General features: G+C 33.5%; 3 protein-coding genes across 7 annotated transcripts; 1 reads left to right on the plus strand and 2 right to left on the minus strand.

Annotated features, from left to right (window-relative positions):
* Window positions 1-121: 121 nt before the first annotated feature.
* Window positions 122-7113, minus strand: LOC138130593 (asparagine-rich protein-like). Of its 4 annotated transcripts, XM_069047162.1 has the most exons (9): window positions 6961-7113; window positions 6646-6851; window positions 6428-6598; window positions 6199-6381; window positions 5832-6145; window positions 5707-5745; window positions 3957-4754; window positions 3174-3902; window positions 122-1776 (listed from the first exon to the last, which is right to left on the minus strand). In XM_069047162.1, the coding sequence occupies exons 1-9, from the start codon at window positions 6972-6974 to the stop codon at window positions 1633-1635; spliced, it is 2598 nt and encodes an 865-aa protein (XP_068903263.1). In that variant the 5' UTR covers window positions 6975-7113; the 3' UTR covers window positions 122-1632. The 4 variants fall into 4 exon arrangements, with proteins under 4 accessions (XP_068903263.1, XP_068903262.1, XP_068903261.1 ...); XM_069047161.1 differs by having other exon boundaries at window positions 1633-3902; window positions 6199-6375; XM_069047160.1 differs by having other exon boundaries at window positions 1633-3902.
* Window positions 7114-8086: 973 nt separating this feature from the next.
* Window positions 8087-17240, plus strand: LOC138130592 (folliculin-interacting protein 2). Of its 2 annotated transcripts, none has more exons than XM_069047157.1 (11): window positions 8087-8583; window positions 12432-12627; window positions 12681-12809; window positions 12863-13028; window positions 13081-13245; window positions 13299-13494; window positions 13599-14129; window positions 14322-16046; window positions 16094-16318; window positions 16371-16509; window positions 16924-17240. In XM_069047157.1, exons 1-11 carry the CDS (start codon window positions 8516-8518, stop codon window positions 17128-17130), a joined length of 3747 nt encoding a protein of 1248 aa, XP_068903258.1. In that variant the 5' UTR covers window positions 8087-8515; the 3' UTR covers window positions 17131-17240. The 2 variants fall into 2 exon arrangements, with proteins under 2 accessions (XP_068903258.1, XP_068903259.1); XM_069047158.1 differs by having other exon boundaries at window positions 8091-8583; window positions 12276-12627.
* On the minus strand, window positions 17160-18554 carry LOC138130595 (glyoxylate/hydroxypyruvate reductase A-like). The gene is made up of 5 exons (XM_069047165.1): window positions 18329-18554; window positions 17905-18273; window positions 17638-17853; window positions 17431-17588; window positions 17160-17377 (listed from the first exon to the last, which is right to left on the minus strand). Exons 1-5 carry the CDS (start codon window positions 18426-18428, stop codon window positions 17246-17248), a joined length of 975 nt encoding a protein of 324 aa, XP_068903266.1. The 5' UTR covers window positions 18429-18554; the 3' UTR covers window positions 17160-17245.
* Between the last annotated feature and the right edge of the window lie 305 nt (window positions 18555-18859).

The following is an 18859-nucleotide window of genomic DNA, read 5'->3' on the forward strand; positions in this document are numbered from 1 at the left end:
TTTGTTGTAGTTTAACAATTTCTTAGTGTTCATCACACTTTTTGTAATTTCCGGTTGTTAATTAATAATAGTGGATAGGTATTTATTTTTTCCATTTTTAAACAAAATAAAGCTACAGGTATGAACTAAACTAACTTTATTTCGATTTTTCAAAAATATCAGGTCTATAAACTTTTCCGTGAATTCACAATTCTTACAAATATATTCCCAATTTATTTAGGTACGTAACATTATTTCCTTTCCATATTTTGCATCAAGGTTTCTGTAACGGTAATATGTAAATTCTAGAAAGATATTTTTTAATAAATACAGATGACACCACAATGGTACTATTCAAACATATTACGACTTTTATTTCTTAAATTTAAAAAGTGATACATATTTAACAAAACAAAACAATGAGACTAAGTATATAACCAAATAATTCTCAATCACGGCATCGTAATAATAATGCTGCCAATGGCAGTTTGTTTACAAAATACATTCATGATAAAAATATCAATACCAAACAATACGCTGCTGCAAGAAAATGTAAAATCTGACTACAAAATACATAGTAAAAAAAAATAGGACCTTGGTTAAAAAATAATTCTGATCTCCCTTTATGCGTAACTAAAATACCAAAAATAAAGGTAACATATTTAATAAAAACCTAAAATTTTATAATTGATCTGATTACTGCAAATTCATCTATAAAAACAAAAACATCCACCAAAAATTAATAGAATAATACAATTCAATAAAATACAATTTACAGTAAAAAGAGAATTTGGATCAACTCCACAAGGTTTGTCTTTTCTAAAATGTGTTAATTTGAACCATTTTCTCCAAAGGGTAAACAAATATTGATAATATAAAAAGTTCACTGCCAATCAATCTAAATATACAATGCTTGTGGATTATGTATTTACAAATTACGAGAGATCAAAATGTAAGACGCACTAAAGCATCTCATATAAATTTTCGCTTGAACATCTACTACCATCTAGAGCGAAATTTAATGAGTGACAATTGCTACATACAGCATTAGTTTAATAACAAAATATAAAATGGCATTTATTTCATTTATAAAATTATGTGTTCCACATAATTATAAAACATAATTTTCTTACTGTTCGGCCAAATTTTAAGCGGTTATTTTTCTAAATATACCTACATTTGTAACGTATGTATAGAAGTCTACATTGCAGAAAGTTCACAAAAAATAAGTCGGTGGTTTCTGTTTGTCAGAAATATAATTTTACACGGGAAATATGTGTAAAAATGAAGTCACCTATTCATTTAAAGACTTTTCACCAAAAACAGCACTGACTTTAGCCACGAAATATAATATTGGAAGCTACGGTTCACAACGATGGTAAAAATATGAAATGAATGTTACATATTTTGGCTATAGATACTCCTGAAAATAAGAAAATTAATGTATCCAATTTAATTAACTAGAACTTTTCATCATATATTAAACTAAACATAATTAGACCTACTGTAACAAAAATAAAATCCTCTACATCCTAAGAAAAAATGAAATTCTTGAAGAATCTTGTGATTAAAACCTATACAGTTACATACATACATACTCTGAAATCAAATTTAAAGGGTTCCCGACTACTAAAAACTAGCTTAATCCAAACATCAAATCATTGGTTCTAATTTAACTTCAATCACAGACAAATCGTCAAGTATGCGTCGTTGATATTTCTTAAAAAATGCATGAGCGGATGCAACAGATTTGAATAGAATCGTTGCTTGTCGCTCTTGCTTATCCATTCGAAGCTTCTGAAAATGTAACGAACAAGAAGTAAATGTGAACTAATTCCCGAAGATTTTAGAAGCATAAAAATATACTAGGTACCTACATACAATATTCAGTATTTCCACGAAGGCTTTATCACAGTTTAATATCACAATATTATGAGCACAGTAAAATTTAAGATTAATTTGTCCCATTGCATTACTTACGGAAATATAAATCTTGTTTATTTTTTGATGCTGCACTGTTGGGAGATAAATAAAATAAAAATTCATATTAAGATGTGAACAATTCCATAATTGAAGTAAGAATTTGCTCCCAGCTGTGCAGTTGATTCAAATCAAAGTAAAAAAATCTTTAATGTCAAAATAATAGTAGGCAAAACCTGAAATCGTTATGCCACGACACACAAGCTAAATATTCTTAAATTTGACTGTACTTAATCACAGTGATTAAAATCATTTTCACAGCTCATTATCACATAATGTCTTGTAAAAAACAACTTCCGATCACATTAAAATTATTACAAAATAATTTGTTACACATCACAGCGCAGTATCAGTCTACATTTTAAAGTAGCAAAAAATTACATTTTTTGCCTCCGCTATTTTGTATAATTATGCGTAAAAAATGTTCAGGGTATGATTTAGTGTCGACGTAATATTTGCGTCATAAAGCGGCTGTGGAGAGAAAGCCGGAGAAGACTGATTTTATTCCCTTGTAATTACAGTATAAAAGGCATGAAATGAAGTCTGAATTGAAATGAGGAACTGGGAAGTCTCAAAATAAAAAGTTAATTCGATAACTAATGAATAAATCAATTCTAACTGCCTTTGAAAATTGCTACGAAGGAACTAACACAGACCAACTTTATAAACCCTGGATCTTTAAAAAGATTAAAACGGAATTATACAAAATCCTAGGATTCTTTCACGGTGTAAGAAAAATGTACTAGTTTTTCACCATGTATACCAGTAAAAACTGAACCTAACTGAATGTTGTTAGAGAATGAGAAAAAATGTGTAACACGAAATCACGAGACCTTTTAATATCTTTCTTCGGTTTAATCGAGACTAGTATGCAGTCAACTCACATTCATACATATTAATTAATCGTTCATTTTACTTATGAGAAAAACAATAAAGTTTGTCTAAAATAATTAAAAAAGAGCAAACAAAACTAGTTATTAATAAACATAAAAAGATATGATAAACCTCATTGTTTAATTGGTTTAAATAGCAAAGAATTGGTGAAAAAGATTGGACATTCTTCAAGAAAGTAACTGAAACCTAATAACGCTGAAAAAATGACTTGAGTTAGATGAAAACTTTATTCCCATTTCCCAATTCGGCCGTTTATTTATTGACAACAAAGAAAAGGGTCGAAGAGTCAAACCAACCGTCAACAACAATAATTCTCTTACCTGTATCTCCCCAATTCCGCGCGTCAACGCCACCAATTTGTTTTGAGTTGTAGTTGCCGACAAATTATTAACAACAACGAGCCTCGTGTTAAGCAACGTATTATCTTTTTTCAACACTTTGCGATTGTTGAGGAAAGAAGAAAGCCCTTGCCCTACATCAGCAGAATCGTTACTGGCCTCAATATTAACTGTCTTAACGCTAGTTGCTTTTGGTAAAGGTCCACTTTTCTGATTACAATTACTCTTAACAACTACTACCCGATTTGACATGAAGCTACTGGAAGATGCTTCAGTCTTTGGTATAACTTTAACGGGAGTCGGGGTGGTTTCTTGAAGATTGTTAGAAACTTTGAAAGTCAGATTGGATAATTCAGTGGGCAATTCTGAATTCGAATCGTTAGAGTACTGGTTTGGTTTATGTGAAAACCCTGGCGAAAAATGGTAAGCATTTGGTTTTTGAACAGAAAGCGTTCCGGAAGAATTATCGAACATATTCGTCTTTTCAAATTGAGTAGAATATTGCTGATTATTCTTTTGTAACTGCTGAATGTTTATTTGTTTTTCAGGTTGAGACGACAACAGTCTTTCTTCATCCTTCTTCTGGCGCTGCAACATCATCTGCATTCTTCTTTCTTCCTTATTACGCAACACTTTCTCCCTTTCTCTTTTTTGTTCTTCAATCTTTAATCTGTAAAGCCTTGTCTCTTCATCCTCTTCTTCTTTAATAAGCTTTTAACAACCCACAATTAACTTACTGAAATTAACACAAAAAAAGGAACTTACAATTTTGTCATCGACTGATTGCGTGCAATATTCATTTGATACGTTTTTTACTTCGTCATTTGCGTTATTTACATTATCCGTGTTTTCTTCAATTCTTGCTTTTTTCTCCGGCAATTCGGTATTTTTGCAGGAAATTCTATTTTCAACTGGTCGCCTATTTTTTTGTATAACAGAAAATATATATGGAGCCTGTTTATTGTCTGTATTACCAAAGACAGTATTTTGTTTATTTAGTTCATTTATCATTTGTCCTTGTTGAGATGTGTTCCGGAAATTGTCACCAAATGTTGGTTTATTATTTATTCTGTAACTCATGTTTTTATCCTCAAATTCTCGACTGTCCACATTTCTAAATTCGGATTTAACAAAGCCGGTATTATTGTTGTTGCTTGGATTTGTAAAATTTCCGCTGTAACTCAAATTTCTATTCCACGAATTTTCTTTTACGTTATTAAAGTTCTTTTTCCGAAAATCTTTCTGTGCATGGAAGTTATTTCTGAAATTATTTTTAACGCTGTAATCATTTTGTCTCATAACAGGTCGATTATAATTCATATTTTTGTTTCCAAATGAATTTGATTGCGTAAAATTTTTCTTCGACTCTAAAAAACTGTTCTGTTGATTGTTCGGACGATCGTAATAATCATAGTTTGTGTAAGAGTTGAATGATTTAGGTTTTCCTTGTATCCCGTTATTTGGTATTTGATTGCTGAATTGGGGCATCGTTTTGTTTAACGGATAAGACTGCTGAGATGGTATATTTGGTTGAGATGGTGAAAACACTTGTCCGTTTGTCACCTAAATAAAACAAATTAAATTCTAATTGTTTAGAATTTAAAAAACGTTAGAAACAATCACTGTTAAATTAAGTAAAATATATTTAGAACTTATTTTTCCATTACTACAACTGAAATGGTTAATGTTTTATTTCTATAATTCAACGGTGGCCAACCTTTTTGTTCTCGAGTTCCACTTTATTTAACTAAAAATATTTAACGTGCCCCTTTTTCATTCTTCTGAAACATAATGCATATGTACCCCTGCCCTACTAAGTCATCTGAATCCAATAAAGAAAAAAATGTTTACTTCAGGTAAGTATTATGATGAGATTATGACCGCGTGCCAATAGTGGCACGCATGCCGCGGGTTGGCCACCGTTGCTATAATTCATAAATCAGTTTCATAAGTTTTAATTCAATATTCATCTTTTCTTCTATCAAGGACTATTAAAACAGGAAATCCCAATAAAAAAAAAATCTGAACAAAAAGTTTCTTTCACCAAGTCCGCCACAAACTTTACTTAAACAGCAATTGTTTGATTTATAATCCTAACTATAATTAAAGAAACAAAACCAGGCGTGTCAGCTGTACGTTTTTTTTTTTTTTGTTCCAACTGTGCATACATGTTTTTTTTTTAATTTGTGATCCCTGGACCTTTTTTTTAATTTTGTAAAATAAGCATTCACATGTATGTGCAAATATATTTTGTTTACTTTTTATTTTTTATGTAAGAATTTACTCGTTTCTATTTAAAAAAAAAAATAACCCATTTTTTTTAATAAAGACAAAAAATGTCTACAAACTGAGCACACTTGCATCCACTACTTGCAAAACAGACGCCTCACTTATATGCTTTTATAAAGAAAATGTGAATAAACTGATAATTACTATGTAATAAAAATCAAAGTCAACAAATTTCAGAAAAAAATTATTTTGTGGCTGTAAATTATGCTAGTAACATAAAACTAACCTGATTCTGACTTAGAGTATTGAATGAATTATCCCACTGCTGCCCAAATTACAAAAGAAAATAAAAATTAGAGAAGTGTTACAATTTTACTGTTGCTTTATACATGTAGTCCAAGATAATCTTACCTGGTTTTGACTGTTGTAAGGTTGCTGGGGAGCCTGCATTTGAACAGAATTGGGTGGTGGTTGAAATGACATTGTCCCTGCATAAGGACTTGGTGGTGGTTGAAAAAAATTTTGAGTTTGTGGTGGCACCTGAGGTAACAATAAGTTTGCTGATGATTGTGCAAAACTTGTTGCCAGCTCTGATACTAGATTGTTTATTAACATTTGACCCTGTTGGTTAGATTCATAACTGCCAGGAACATTTCCTGTTGCCCATGGTTGTATAAAATTTGTGCTGTTTTGTGCATATGGCACATTGTCCCAAGCTAAACGTGCTACAATTTACATAAAGTTAATACAGCTATCAATTATAAGCTTAAATTTACACCATTATTTTCATTAATGTGAACAATTCCTTCATATCTTGGATTTATCAAAACTGTCCCATTTCTTCTCCTTTGTGTATTATTTTTAAAGACATTTGCTCTAGTATGAAAATTTCCACGTCCATTTCCTCTTCTTCTTCTGTCAATTTTAGGAAACTGTTTCTTATATTCCTCCTTAGCTAGCACTGTTTATGAATTATAAAAATTTTAATAAATATTTGTACGCATTACCATTATTTGATGTTTCTGGAACAGATAAAGATCTCCTTGTAGTTTGATTGTTTTCCACTGATGTTTTGGTAACATTTAAATTTGTAGCATTAGTAAGAGTTCTTTCAACTAGAAATTTTCCATCTTTCCTTGTGTCACTTTCACACTGTTCATCATCATATAGAAGTTTATCTAAAATGCTAAATTGTAATGTTTATTTACACATTATGTTTTGTTACCTTCATCTTGAAAATCTTCCTCAATGTCTAGATTGAGAATATCTTCTTGTTCTTCCGTATCAGATGCTGAATCCTTCTTATCTTCATTACGTAGATCTTCTACATAGTCATCTTCATCCTGAAGAAGCGCTTCTTCCTTTTCGTTCGTTATATCATACTCTTCATAATTGAACTCATCTTCAGCGCCTAATAGGTCTTCATCAACCCTACATGTAAACAACGTGTTAGAAACTGCCCCATTTTACTATTATAATTCACGATAATATTAAAAATGGTGTTTAGTAATTTGCAAATCGAAGCAGTACGCATACTTACATATTATCCGACATTTTTTGAAATTATGGTAAATAAAAATACAATTTAACAAGATTTAATTTCACATCAATCTCTTAAGTTCTAAACAATAGAACGAAAGACAGTAAAGACCCCATCTGATGGAGTAACGCGGAATTGAAGACTGAAGGAAGAAGGATACAAATCAACCGTAGTTTTGCTTAGGTGCGTCCTGCGTCCATATTTTCCATAGATTTTTTTTTATTAATGAACCGTAGGGATTTACATGGTGTAAACTTTATTTCGCGTTAATGATTTTTCTACTGCTAATTTCAAAATTATTTTTCGCGAAATAAATCGGTATGGTTCATCTACCATGAGTTTTTTATTTTACTGAACATAGGATTCATGGATCTGTAAGTTTGGTTGCCTATTTCAAATGAATTGACTTGTCCATTTTAGAACTGAACATAGCCATTTTACGTTGTATGTTCAGCGAAATAAAAAACGCAGTGTATAAAATCACTGTATACAGGCTGTATTAAAAATGGTGCATAATAACAGGTATTCAATTGAAAAATTCATCAAGTTGGCTTTGACTTGATTGATATTTTTTCTACTCGTAATATAATCTGTTTGAATAATCCACTAATTTTTGGGTACTTATTTCTTAAGAATTTTGGTATCATTTCATTTAGACTTTTTGCTTTAATGTCAAAGTTACTAAGCTAAATAAGAGCCATCGTGGATTCAGTTATTATAATTATTTTCAAAATTTGAAAGCAAGGAATTATTGTTGTAATGTGTATAATGGGTTGCGGCAAAAAGAAATTCAGAAGTACCCCTTTGGCGAATAATCCTGTATGTATTTTGGCATACTGGATAACAGAATATAAAAAAACGACTTCGGTTAAGAGGGTGCGGTAAGTTATTGTTGGCGACTTTAGCGTATTACATATTTTGAAAACCAACAATCGCGCAAAGTCAGTCACTACACAGGTTTTGTCTATTTCAAATACGAATGAAATATTACGTGTTTTTGATAATTGACAGCTGTTTTTTAAAATGATATAAATAAGGGATGCGACCGATCGTGGATTAAAACTTTTGCCTCGGGTCTTATCCGAACACCGCCACACAACATTCGACAGTACACACAGTACATGAGTAAAAGTCATAAAACGTGACAATCAAACTCATTGTGACGACATCACGGATGGCAACAATATGGATATCTGCGTACCACCTCGCGTCGCTTATGCCATTAAAATTCAAAGGTTATCTATGAATTTCACTGAAAGACAACAGCAAGTAAGTTGGTACACTTATCAAAGAGTTTCGATATCGATTAACGTGTGACCACTACGATCGCGCCTGTGCGTTGTCCATCAGTCTATGAAACCAAACACTAACGTCACGTACAAGCGTGAAAAATCCTGCGCGAGAGCGCGCAGATCTCAGTGACCCGACGATGAAATCATATGACTTGTATGCACGTGATTCTCTATTTACTGTGAGAGTGTATTTTTTTCTGGCATCAACCAAGGCGAAATTTGTGCTGCTCGTAAATGACTCTGAACAGTGAGGGCTCAGTGATATGGCCCTATTCAATAAACTATTTTCAAACCGTAGGGGCACACACAATAAACACCAAGATAATGTCAGGTGAGTCGACGCTTTGATCGCAGGTGCTTTAATTCATAAAAAACGATACTGTATTGTATGGGAAGTGCTCGACGATAACACTTCCTACCCCGACCGCATCGATCATTCATAAACAGAGTGGGCAGATCGCCTCACCTTGCAGATGTTACACATTCTTGTTCTTCATATTCACATGACATTGCCACACGGGCAGATTGTTTAATTCGGTAATAATTAGACGCTTCGGTTTTAGGTGAATTTGTTTATTATTGTCTCGTAAATGATTTTTGTTTGCATACCTACTGGAAAAAAAAATTTGTTTTGTTTATGAGTGAGGACTATTTTGGGTAATAATTTTTTGACTTTCCGTAAAATTAGTTCTGTTCCCGCCTTCTCGCGTGACGTCCTGTTTATTTTTTCTTTGTACCGACCCACATCACATGTTTGTTAAGCAATCGCCATAGTCACATGCTTTTATGATAGGAATGGACAGCCGTAATTACATTGTAAAGTTGACTTCCACCTATAAATAACCGTGCAATACTTTTACACAGTGGTATAATGAAAACGTATTTGCAAGTAATTTTTACGTTATATTAAACAACTTTATTTTTGTCGTAAACTAAAAATGTCAATACATAATACATACAACGAATAATGTAAAAGAGAAATTACAAGTCTACTAGCTTACTACACAGTGTCATTGCTAGGTACCTTAATATCTTCTGGATTTTACCTCTATTGTAAAAGTTGTGGATGTCTCTCATTAATCAATATTAATATATATTTTTATACATGTATTATGTGGAACGAAATCCATATGTAATTATGCGGCTTTTTAGAAAAAAATAATATGTATGTAGGTATGTATTACAATTGTTGAACTCCGGCAGTCTTCAAAGATAAAATAAGATATAATTGTTAAGCAATGATTAAAAATAAATTTTGTTGAAATTATTGTAGTTTTCAACACGTAAACATTGTAAACAGTATACTAAACTCATCCATTTTTATGGAGCAAATTGTTTTGAGATTTTCAAAATACTGTGTATCCGTGCCAAATAAGTTGGCATTATAAACTATACAAATTTTGATTTGAGGAAAAGGAAGAGACAACATTAAGAAAAATTAAAACCCAAATGATAATAACTTCGGTATTAGGAAAAAGTTATACATTTTTACACTATAAAGTAGAAGTATTAACTTGGCATCGTTTGAGGACTATTTTTCATATTTTTTGTGAACCTAAAACCCAAATTAAAATATACGCTAATATATTATTTTCGTTGCAGCAACTCACTTAAACACAAGTGTAATTTTTTAGCTGATAAAGACAGATTGTAGTTATTTATTAAAGTTGTCAACGGGAGGCCGCGGTTTAAACCGGTAACAATAAGTTTGAAAAACTAGTATATATCAGAAAAATGTACAGCTTCTCTGTTTGAAAAATTGCCAATTTGTAAAAAAACGCTCGCATCAGTTACACTGTTATGTATGTATGCGATCGCCAAATTAAATTTTAAAAATATTTATGAATAACTAAAATAGAAATTATTCCGTTCATTAGCAAAGTAGAAACGTACATAGAGGTCATAAGACTTATAAAACTCCTTATATCTGTTAGGAGTGATATGTAGGTATATTTTATGAAAATTTAATGCTATATGTACTTCCGATTTTTTTTATTATGTATACCCTCAATGAAAAAGTAGATTACATACCGAGGTGGGAAGTGTTTCATTCCTGTCGAGAGCTAAGATAGTTTACCAAGGCGTAGCCGAGGTGAGCTAATGCTCGAGACGGGAACGAAACACATTCCCACCGAGGTTTGTATACTATTTTATTCGGAATTATTACATTTTTAGCAAATAAACAATTAATTTGATGCTGTTTCACTGCTACTGTTTTCGACTTATAGTAAGTACGCCACTGGAAAAACCTTATAATAGGGCGGAAAGTGGCCTATTACTAACCAAGACAGGGAAGTAAAGATACAAAGGAATGGTTAACTTTCCGCCCTCGTATAAGGTTAGGAATGTGCATATTACAATACGATTGCGAATAAAATATTTTTGTTAAAATATTTCGTAAAATGTTGTTACATAATTTGTTTAAACAAAAGGTGATTTTACGCAAAATACCATTTGTTTACAGAGATGTTAACTTCTTTCGTAAAAATTAAAACACCAGAAATTCTTATTTTAAATTTAAGTTAAATGTGTTACTTCATTAACATTTTAATTTTTTTTCAAGTCTGTTTGCATTTTCATTTCACACTTCCCAGATAAAATTAACTTTTATTGGATCTACTGATCATAGACATGTATAGGTACAGTTATAATGTGTAATCATTTTTGAATTCTTGAACTGTTGGCGATAATTAACAAGAGAAAATATTTTCAATGATTATTATAAATCACATTTTCTCTGTCTTATCATGTTTTCTGTCGTCTTAAGTAAACGCTATTTGATTATTTAAAAATAATTAAAATAATCGCAAATAATTAAAAAGATAGGATTACATATTAGGAGTACTATTTTTAAACATACCTATCAAATAAAAAAAAAAAAATTTTCTGCGTATCGTGTGGTCAAATACAATTCAGATCAGGAGTGCTTTGCAATGTCATTTGCTCTATTATGTGTATGTACCGGGTGTTATGAAAGTCCACGTAATAAATTTAATCGCCAATAGAACTCTTTAAAATATGTAAACATTTTTCACGTACGAGTACATATTGATCTTTTTTAATCGTTTGTTTTTTTTTTTATTTTTTCTAACCCCCTATTTGACACTTCGCTCATGGAATAATCATTAATTGAAACAGAAGAGTGATTGAAAATGTTTTTGTGCGATAAAAACTTCACAGTTTTTTTGTTGACTGCTGTTCTAGTACTAACAGTTTTTAGTGTTTTTCATTGGAGTATTTTAATCGAGTAGTTTTTTTGTGCTTCGTTATTAATGGACACATGACCACATGAGCGAATATGATTCTTAGGATTCAAATTATATTTAATTTTAACTGTTTTGAATTTGTGGAAAAATGATAAATAAAAAAATGTTTTTTCACTACTAGTCTCAAAAGGCGTCATTATTGACTCTCGAACCGACCCCAGAAGTAGAATTTCTCTCCCAAGGTTAATAATAATTTTCATTATTAACCAAGGTCAATAATGAACAGCCGTCACCTAGTAACGAAAGATTTTCTTTGGTTAACGTAGACAGACGATTTTCAATTTTCATAGCAACCGTTGAAAAATGAGAACTCGGATCGTCGCATCGGACAAACAAATTTAATTAATAATTATTATTAGAAAGGGTTTTAACGGATCTAGTAGTGAAAAAAATAGTATATAAACCACGCTAGAGAAGACAATTTTAAGCCTCGCTTCTTTATTCCCCGAGAAGCGAAGCTTCTCGGGGAATAAACTACCTCGGCTTAAAAAAATGTCTTCTCTACCTTGGTGTATAATATACTATTATTTTAACGAGTCCTGTTGGTGGTTCAACTTATTACGTGGACTTCTATAACACCCTGTCTGTACTCGTACATGTATCAAATGATAGTCCCATATTATAATTTTTTTAATAAGACAATGTAAAGGCGAATAAATAAAAAATATGTATATGTATATGTTTTTTGTTGATCATATTGTTTAATGACTGACGTATCAGAGATTTTGTAAGTAAGTTACATTCATTTTGATTGTAGACTGCAAGGTGATGGCCATCCTAGGGATTTATTTTAAAGAATTATCGAAATCTACTGTAACACCTGCACGTTTTCAAATCTGTTATACCACACATCGACATCGGCGGAAATTGATGCACTTTGTTACATGTGATTCATTAAAAAAAATTTTTTCAGTGAGAAATTTTTTGCATTTAGTAAGGACCAAGTTCGAGTGGTATTATTTAGAGAATGCGACTTTAGAGGTCGCAGACTTTTGTTTGATTCAAACTCAGTCACGAAAATCCCGGTCAGTTTCACAAAATCCGGTGAAATTATCAAGGCCCCAGAAGATGATAAATTTTCTGAGATTTCAAATGGATATGGTTATGTCGTAAGTAAAAGTCAACATCAAAGGTGTCCACTTTAAATTGGATAATTTAACAGTACACAAAGCCTCAACCCGACTTCAACCAACTCGCGGAAATGGTGTTCGGATCGGTAGCAATGAGTTTTAGGGGAACATACTTCAAAATGCACAGTTTAGAGTCCCCGAACCGACTTATGTTTACGCAGGTAACTTTGTGATCGAAACGAGAAGATTGTGATTCAATAATTCATGTTGACAGGTGTTTTCTAGTCCTCGACTTGCAAGCCACGGTCGAGTTTCCGTTTCTAGTCGTAGTGATCCTCATAGCCTCGAACATTCCAAATTAGACGATTCGGGTGCCAGCAGTACGAATTCCATGAGCGAACATTTGTCAGTACATAGCACAGCTTCGGATACTGTTTTGGGTATTTAGTCAAACTCGACACGATACTGAATTACTAATAAAACGATAATCAGTTTGCAGACGTCATCACAGTACGCCTTTAGATGTTCCCGCTGCAAACAGTGTTTCAGTGTCAATTCCAAGTCTGATCGGGGATTCAGGTTGTTGCGGTGATCACTCGTACACCAATGTCTGTAATGGGCCCCCATCTATGTGGGGATCGGTGTGTGGTGACAATGGTAACAAATCCAGGTAAAAGTACAACACACAAATTCTCAAAAACACTTTGAAGGTACCTCGACAATGTCATTGTCTTCCGGCAACTTGTACAAAAGATGGTTACGAAGAAACAGTACGTCACTGGAAAACTCAGGACAGTCTCTTGCCAATTCGGGGTCGATCCAGGAGGGGGACAACGTGAGGTCTCACCACCGCGGCAGTAAACTGGGACTCGCGCTTATTCTGCACCTCACGTCTGGACAAGAAGAGTTAGTTTAATCACTTAAAGTAAAGAATAATAACAAAACAATTGCTAACATTTCGTTACGCTGAATGCGTGATGGCAACATTTTTACACCGTTTTTAATCCTAGGGAGCTAAGTCAATTCCTCATGGAGCACGTGGCGCTTTTAGAGTCCATGCTGTGGCGAGCCCGTCAAGTAGTCGAAATTGCTTCCGTCAAGTTGCAAAATTTTACTTCTCTGATGGCGGAGATGGCACACTTCTCGGCCCAATACCTAGTCAATCTGCTCTCTGGTTCATACCTTTCCATGAATTTGTGGCTGTCGCTGTCAAGTGGCTGTGATAATTACAACAGTATTAGTGCATTTAGTGCTTCAGTTAGTGATAGGAACGCACCGGTGTTCACACCAGAACTGGTTGAATCGCAACGGGCAGATTTGAGTAGTTCTAATAGTTCGAATAGTTCGTGCAGCACTGGAATGTTGAAAGAAAACGACAGTAGTGGTGATTTTCATTTGTTTAACTTTGCCAAGTTTTTAAAGACAGATCCGTTTAATATTAGAAAGAATTTATTCGGTGAGAGTAGAATTATAACGGCTGAGAAGTTCGTGCAGGACTTTTGTGAGCTATTAGAAGATGTTGACGTTAAGGATACCAACTTGTAAGTAGAGCCACGATACCATTTCCTTCATCAAACTTTCATCTGAAAAAAGTTAATTACATATTATAATATAAAATCAAATCAAATTAAAATTTTCAATCTAAGTAATTTTCTACTTTTATAATTTCCTATTTTATTTGAATAACAGTGTTTCATTGAGCGTTTGTAAAATGTAATATTACTTGCTTCTAGTTTTATGAGTACGCTGCTGACAGCCGTTTTGACGTACCATTTGGGCTGGGTGAACACTTGTCTACCTTCAACATCCAACACTGCTCTGCAATCTAGACATCCTTTTAACCCTCTCTGGGGTGAATTCAGCGATCTTTACGGAGCTGTAGGCCATCCAACAAAAATAGCTCAAACTATTATTACTGGAACCAATAAAAAGGATCTGATTTCGAAAATATTACTGTCTATGACATATTTTATCCGTTGCTGTGATGTAGATAGAAGAGTGCCAATACGTGCCGACGTTCAGGAAGAGAATCGCATGGTGGAAACAATTTGTCGTCAATACTCCTGCATTCCCAAAGAAAATTATAAAAAGTACGAGGATCACTTGAAAGAAATTATGAATTGTAACAAAGATTTTTTTACTAATTGTAACAACAATAACAATTATTGTTACAAAAACAATGAGTTGGAAGTGTCTTTGAGAGAAAGTGTGCCAGTGTTGAAAAAATCGAGTGGACTGACTAAAACACAAACTTGTTTGGGAGATCTATCAAATTTGGTAAAAGAAGATGTTCCAGAATCTCGTTTTGACTCGAGTCTAACAGAACCACATACGTTGAAATACGAAAATAAATTCAAGTCTTTGTATCCTAACTTAGCAGCTGTTGACACGTTGGAAAACACTAAACACGAAAGCGCAATTCCGAGTAGCGACGAGATTATGAAAAAAGTTAATACATTATGTAGAGTTCCAAGTAGTACAGTTCTTTGTCATATGGACAGGAAAATAAGCGATGGAATAGTTGAACACAGGAGTCAGCCTCACATTATTAACATGGAAAAACAAATGCGGAGCAATGATTTAAAATCTAACGTAGACATGTCAGGTTCTACAATTTCGAATGCACCTGAGAAAAATAGAGACGTGGTATTTGTTTTGGGTGAGGACGAGCAGCTTGTAGGAATTAAAAAAGAAAGTAAAACCGTCGATACCCCTCAAGAATCCAATTCGTGTATAAAACAAAGGCCAACATATTTAAATCTATCCAAACATTTACTTCAAGTTAAAAACAGTTCCTACAATAGCTTTCATGATTCTGATTTTACGGAGAATCTCGACAACTCTTTGATAAAACCAAGTACTTCATGGTCTCCATCCGCTGATAAACAAGTCGGAGAGCAGCCACAAAAAGCGAACGGTGAAAGCAGGAATACGTACTCGAAGAAACACCCACGCTCACAGAGTGAACCTCCTGACGACAGAAAATCAGAAGATGCTAAAAAGAAATCGAAATATCGTTACTCAGGCGTAAAATTTAACTTGCAACAATATCCTCAGATCCTGTCAAATTATATGAAGAGTAAAAACGTGGAAATTTCTAACTTGCACTTCGGTGACAAGAGCTTAAAGCTTGACGAGTTATCATCGTTGAGCGACACCATCATTTCGAAGTATCCAGAACTGGATGAAGATTACGAAGAAGGGGAAGCACTGCAAACGCCATCAAATGCGTCTGAATTAGAATTTACCAGTGACTTGTTTGTGGCACCCTCCACTGCAAATCAAACAAAAGAATCAAACGTAGATTCGCCGTTAAATTTATTATGTAGTCAGCACATACCAAATACAATAATTGAAGAATCGGAGAAAAATTGTGATGAAAACGTGAAGACTGTACGTAAATATTCAACTAGTTGCTCGTCTTACAAAATGAAAGTTACTAATCTACCTATGCCAAAGTAAGCGACCGTCTGTGTGTTTCACGAATTACGTTCTACATTTGCAGGTCGAAATTTTATAAATCTATGATTAATCCTGTCAGATATACTTCTTCATTGATGAGGGCAGCTAGTGACAGTTACATGCCTGATATGGTGCTCCAAGGACCAATTGTGCCAAAGCAAGATTGGGAGTCAAAATTAAAAAGTGATTTGGCTTTGGCAAGCCAACATTCCCTTATCGATCAGCCAGTAGAAGAGGCCGTGGCTGTCATTGCTAACACAGATACTTGGTTTGTACATTCGTAAGTATTATCAACTCTTTCTAGTTTGATTTAATCGCAGGGAAGTGCAGCTTATGTCCAGTCATACATTTCTAATAGACAAAGGGTCATCCGGTATCAGAATTGGAATGTCTCAGTTGGTTTCAAATATGTTGGAATCTCTACTGCAAATGTGGAAGCTGAAAGTCCCGCCCCATTTTGTGAGTATTACGTAGAGGTAAAGTCAAAACGAAACCTGACAGGGCGGAGCTTAGGATGCGGGCTCTCCAATTTACGGCTGGCACTGGCGTATTACACAATCGTCAATTTAGGGGCAAAAACTTAACCAAAACTCAATTTTCTTCATCTGATGAAAGAAATTCTACACCGAGATCTACTTTTGTTGTAGAACTTCTAATAGAATAATGAAAACTATCTTCATCTTCAGAACATTCCCGTAACACCTGTATAGCGTAAACAAAAGAAAAATGTTTTGACTCCGCTACTACGGAAGTTGGATTCAACTGATCTACAAATCCCACATTCGTCTTCTGCGCAAACCACGTGATGTCAAGTTTCGTTTTGACTTTAGCTCTACTGTTTATTTTATGTGATATTTTAATAAGTGATTTTAGTGCCTCATGCACATAGAGCAAACACTTCAAGAACTGTGTATGCGATCAAAGGCTCTTGCTGAACTCTTGTTGGCTACTGAATTTTGTAATATGGAACAGTTGACGTCTACACTCCATCTGGAAGTTAATGACGTGCCTTTGTTGTTGGCTGTAGCTTCTACGCATTCGCCTCAAGTAACCCAAAAATATGGCCTCAGCTTTCAGTAATATTTATTTTAACATTCAGAATACCCATATTTTATCCTTTGTATTTATTTTTATTTTGTACATACATAGGCATTTTTAATTTATATGGAATAAAATTGTTAACTACATAATGATTTTAATAACCCTTGGTAAAATCTATGACAGCAGGGAGAGGTAAGTTTTTCTTGTATAAATTCAAGTTGGAACAAAATTGTTCTGCAACATCTTTCGCTCTAGTCATTCCTGACACATGTGGCGTAATAAATACCTAAAAGGAAAAATAATTTTATTGAAGAATAATTCATTATTTGTAAATTGTACTCGGTCCATTTTCCAAAGAGCACTACTTTCAGGTAAGGGTTCCACATCAAATACATCCAAAATGACGGCAGACAACCATTTATTATTTATCGCTCTAATTAATGAATCTTCAGATATAATGTTGCTTCTCCCGATATTAATCAATACGCTCTGTTTATCTACAACACAATTTGAAGAAAAATTGTATTGAAGAATAAACTGTTATACCTGCACAATTTTTCAAAATATCTTTCTCTAGTAAACCATTTGTTTCGTGTGTTTGTGGTAGTACGCTGACAATATAGTCACATTCAGTTAACATCAGTGGTAACGTTTCTTTTGTGTAGTATTTGGATATATGACAATAATCACCCTCAGTTGGCAATGTTAGTCGTCTGCCAAAGGCTAGTACTTCAGCACCTAGAAAATGCAACAGCTTTCCAACTGAAATTGCAGTCTAAGTTTTCAACAAGTTAGCTGTCTCATATGATGTACCTCGATTGCCAATATGACCCAAACCGAGTACACCCACTGTTAAATCTGAAATTGCGCGATAATCGGTTACCTTTCCTTCGCGGTGCCACTGTTGTTTTTGCTGATGATTTTTCAGTTCAAAAAAGTTTCTTTCGTGATTTACAATATTCGCTACCACATATTCACCCATGAGTTTTCCAAAGTGTTCGCCCGTAAATCGAGTCATTTGAAACGGTATTGGTTTTGAACTTTCAATTTGTGGAATAAGCTTGTCTATGCCTGCCCATGTTCCTTGAACCCACTTAGTGTTTGGTAATTCATACAAATAATTACACAGCAAGTCAAAGTCGGCTATTATTATTTCCGATTTTTTAAAAGATGAATCTTTCTCTAAGACAATAATTAAATTCAGCATTATTGGTTGCTTGTAAATAAGCAGGTTTACCTGGATCATCAACATAATGAAAATTTACATTGGGTACTGCTTTTACTAATTCTTTTAATAAATTGGGAACCTTACTTAAAACAGGTACAGTTAGGGCCATTCTTTTTAAAATGTTTCACTTTTGTCAAATCTACGGAACCACACACACATCACATGCACTAATTCGTTTTAGCCTTGCTTATTTAGTACAGAACAGATGATGCGATCGTCATCCTACAATGTCAAATTCACGTGGTCCATGACCACCAGTGATTGGTCACAATGAATGAACCAATGGTTTAAAACTGGATCAGTCAATAATCCGAAATAGGAATTTAACAAATTTCAGATTTTTCATCTTCTCACCCAATGTATTAACGCTTAATTATGCATTATTATACAACAGTTGGGATTTGTTTGTTTTTATCAGAATTGCACCAATATCTCTGCTCATATTTGCATTCCAGCAAAAAATAATTAAGTCAAATTATGTAATAGTAATTTTAATTCCCATTTTTTTCCTTATAAACTATCACTTTCTAATTATTCGTA

The sequence above is a fragment of the Tenebrio molitor genome, chromosome 5 (genome assembly GCF_963966145.1).
Source record: "Tenebrio molitor chromosome 5, icTenMoli1.1, whole genome shotgun sequence".
NCBI lineage: Eukaryota > Metazoa > Arthropoda > Insecta > Coleoptera > Tenebrionidae > Tenebrio > Tenebrio molitor.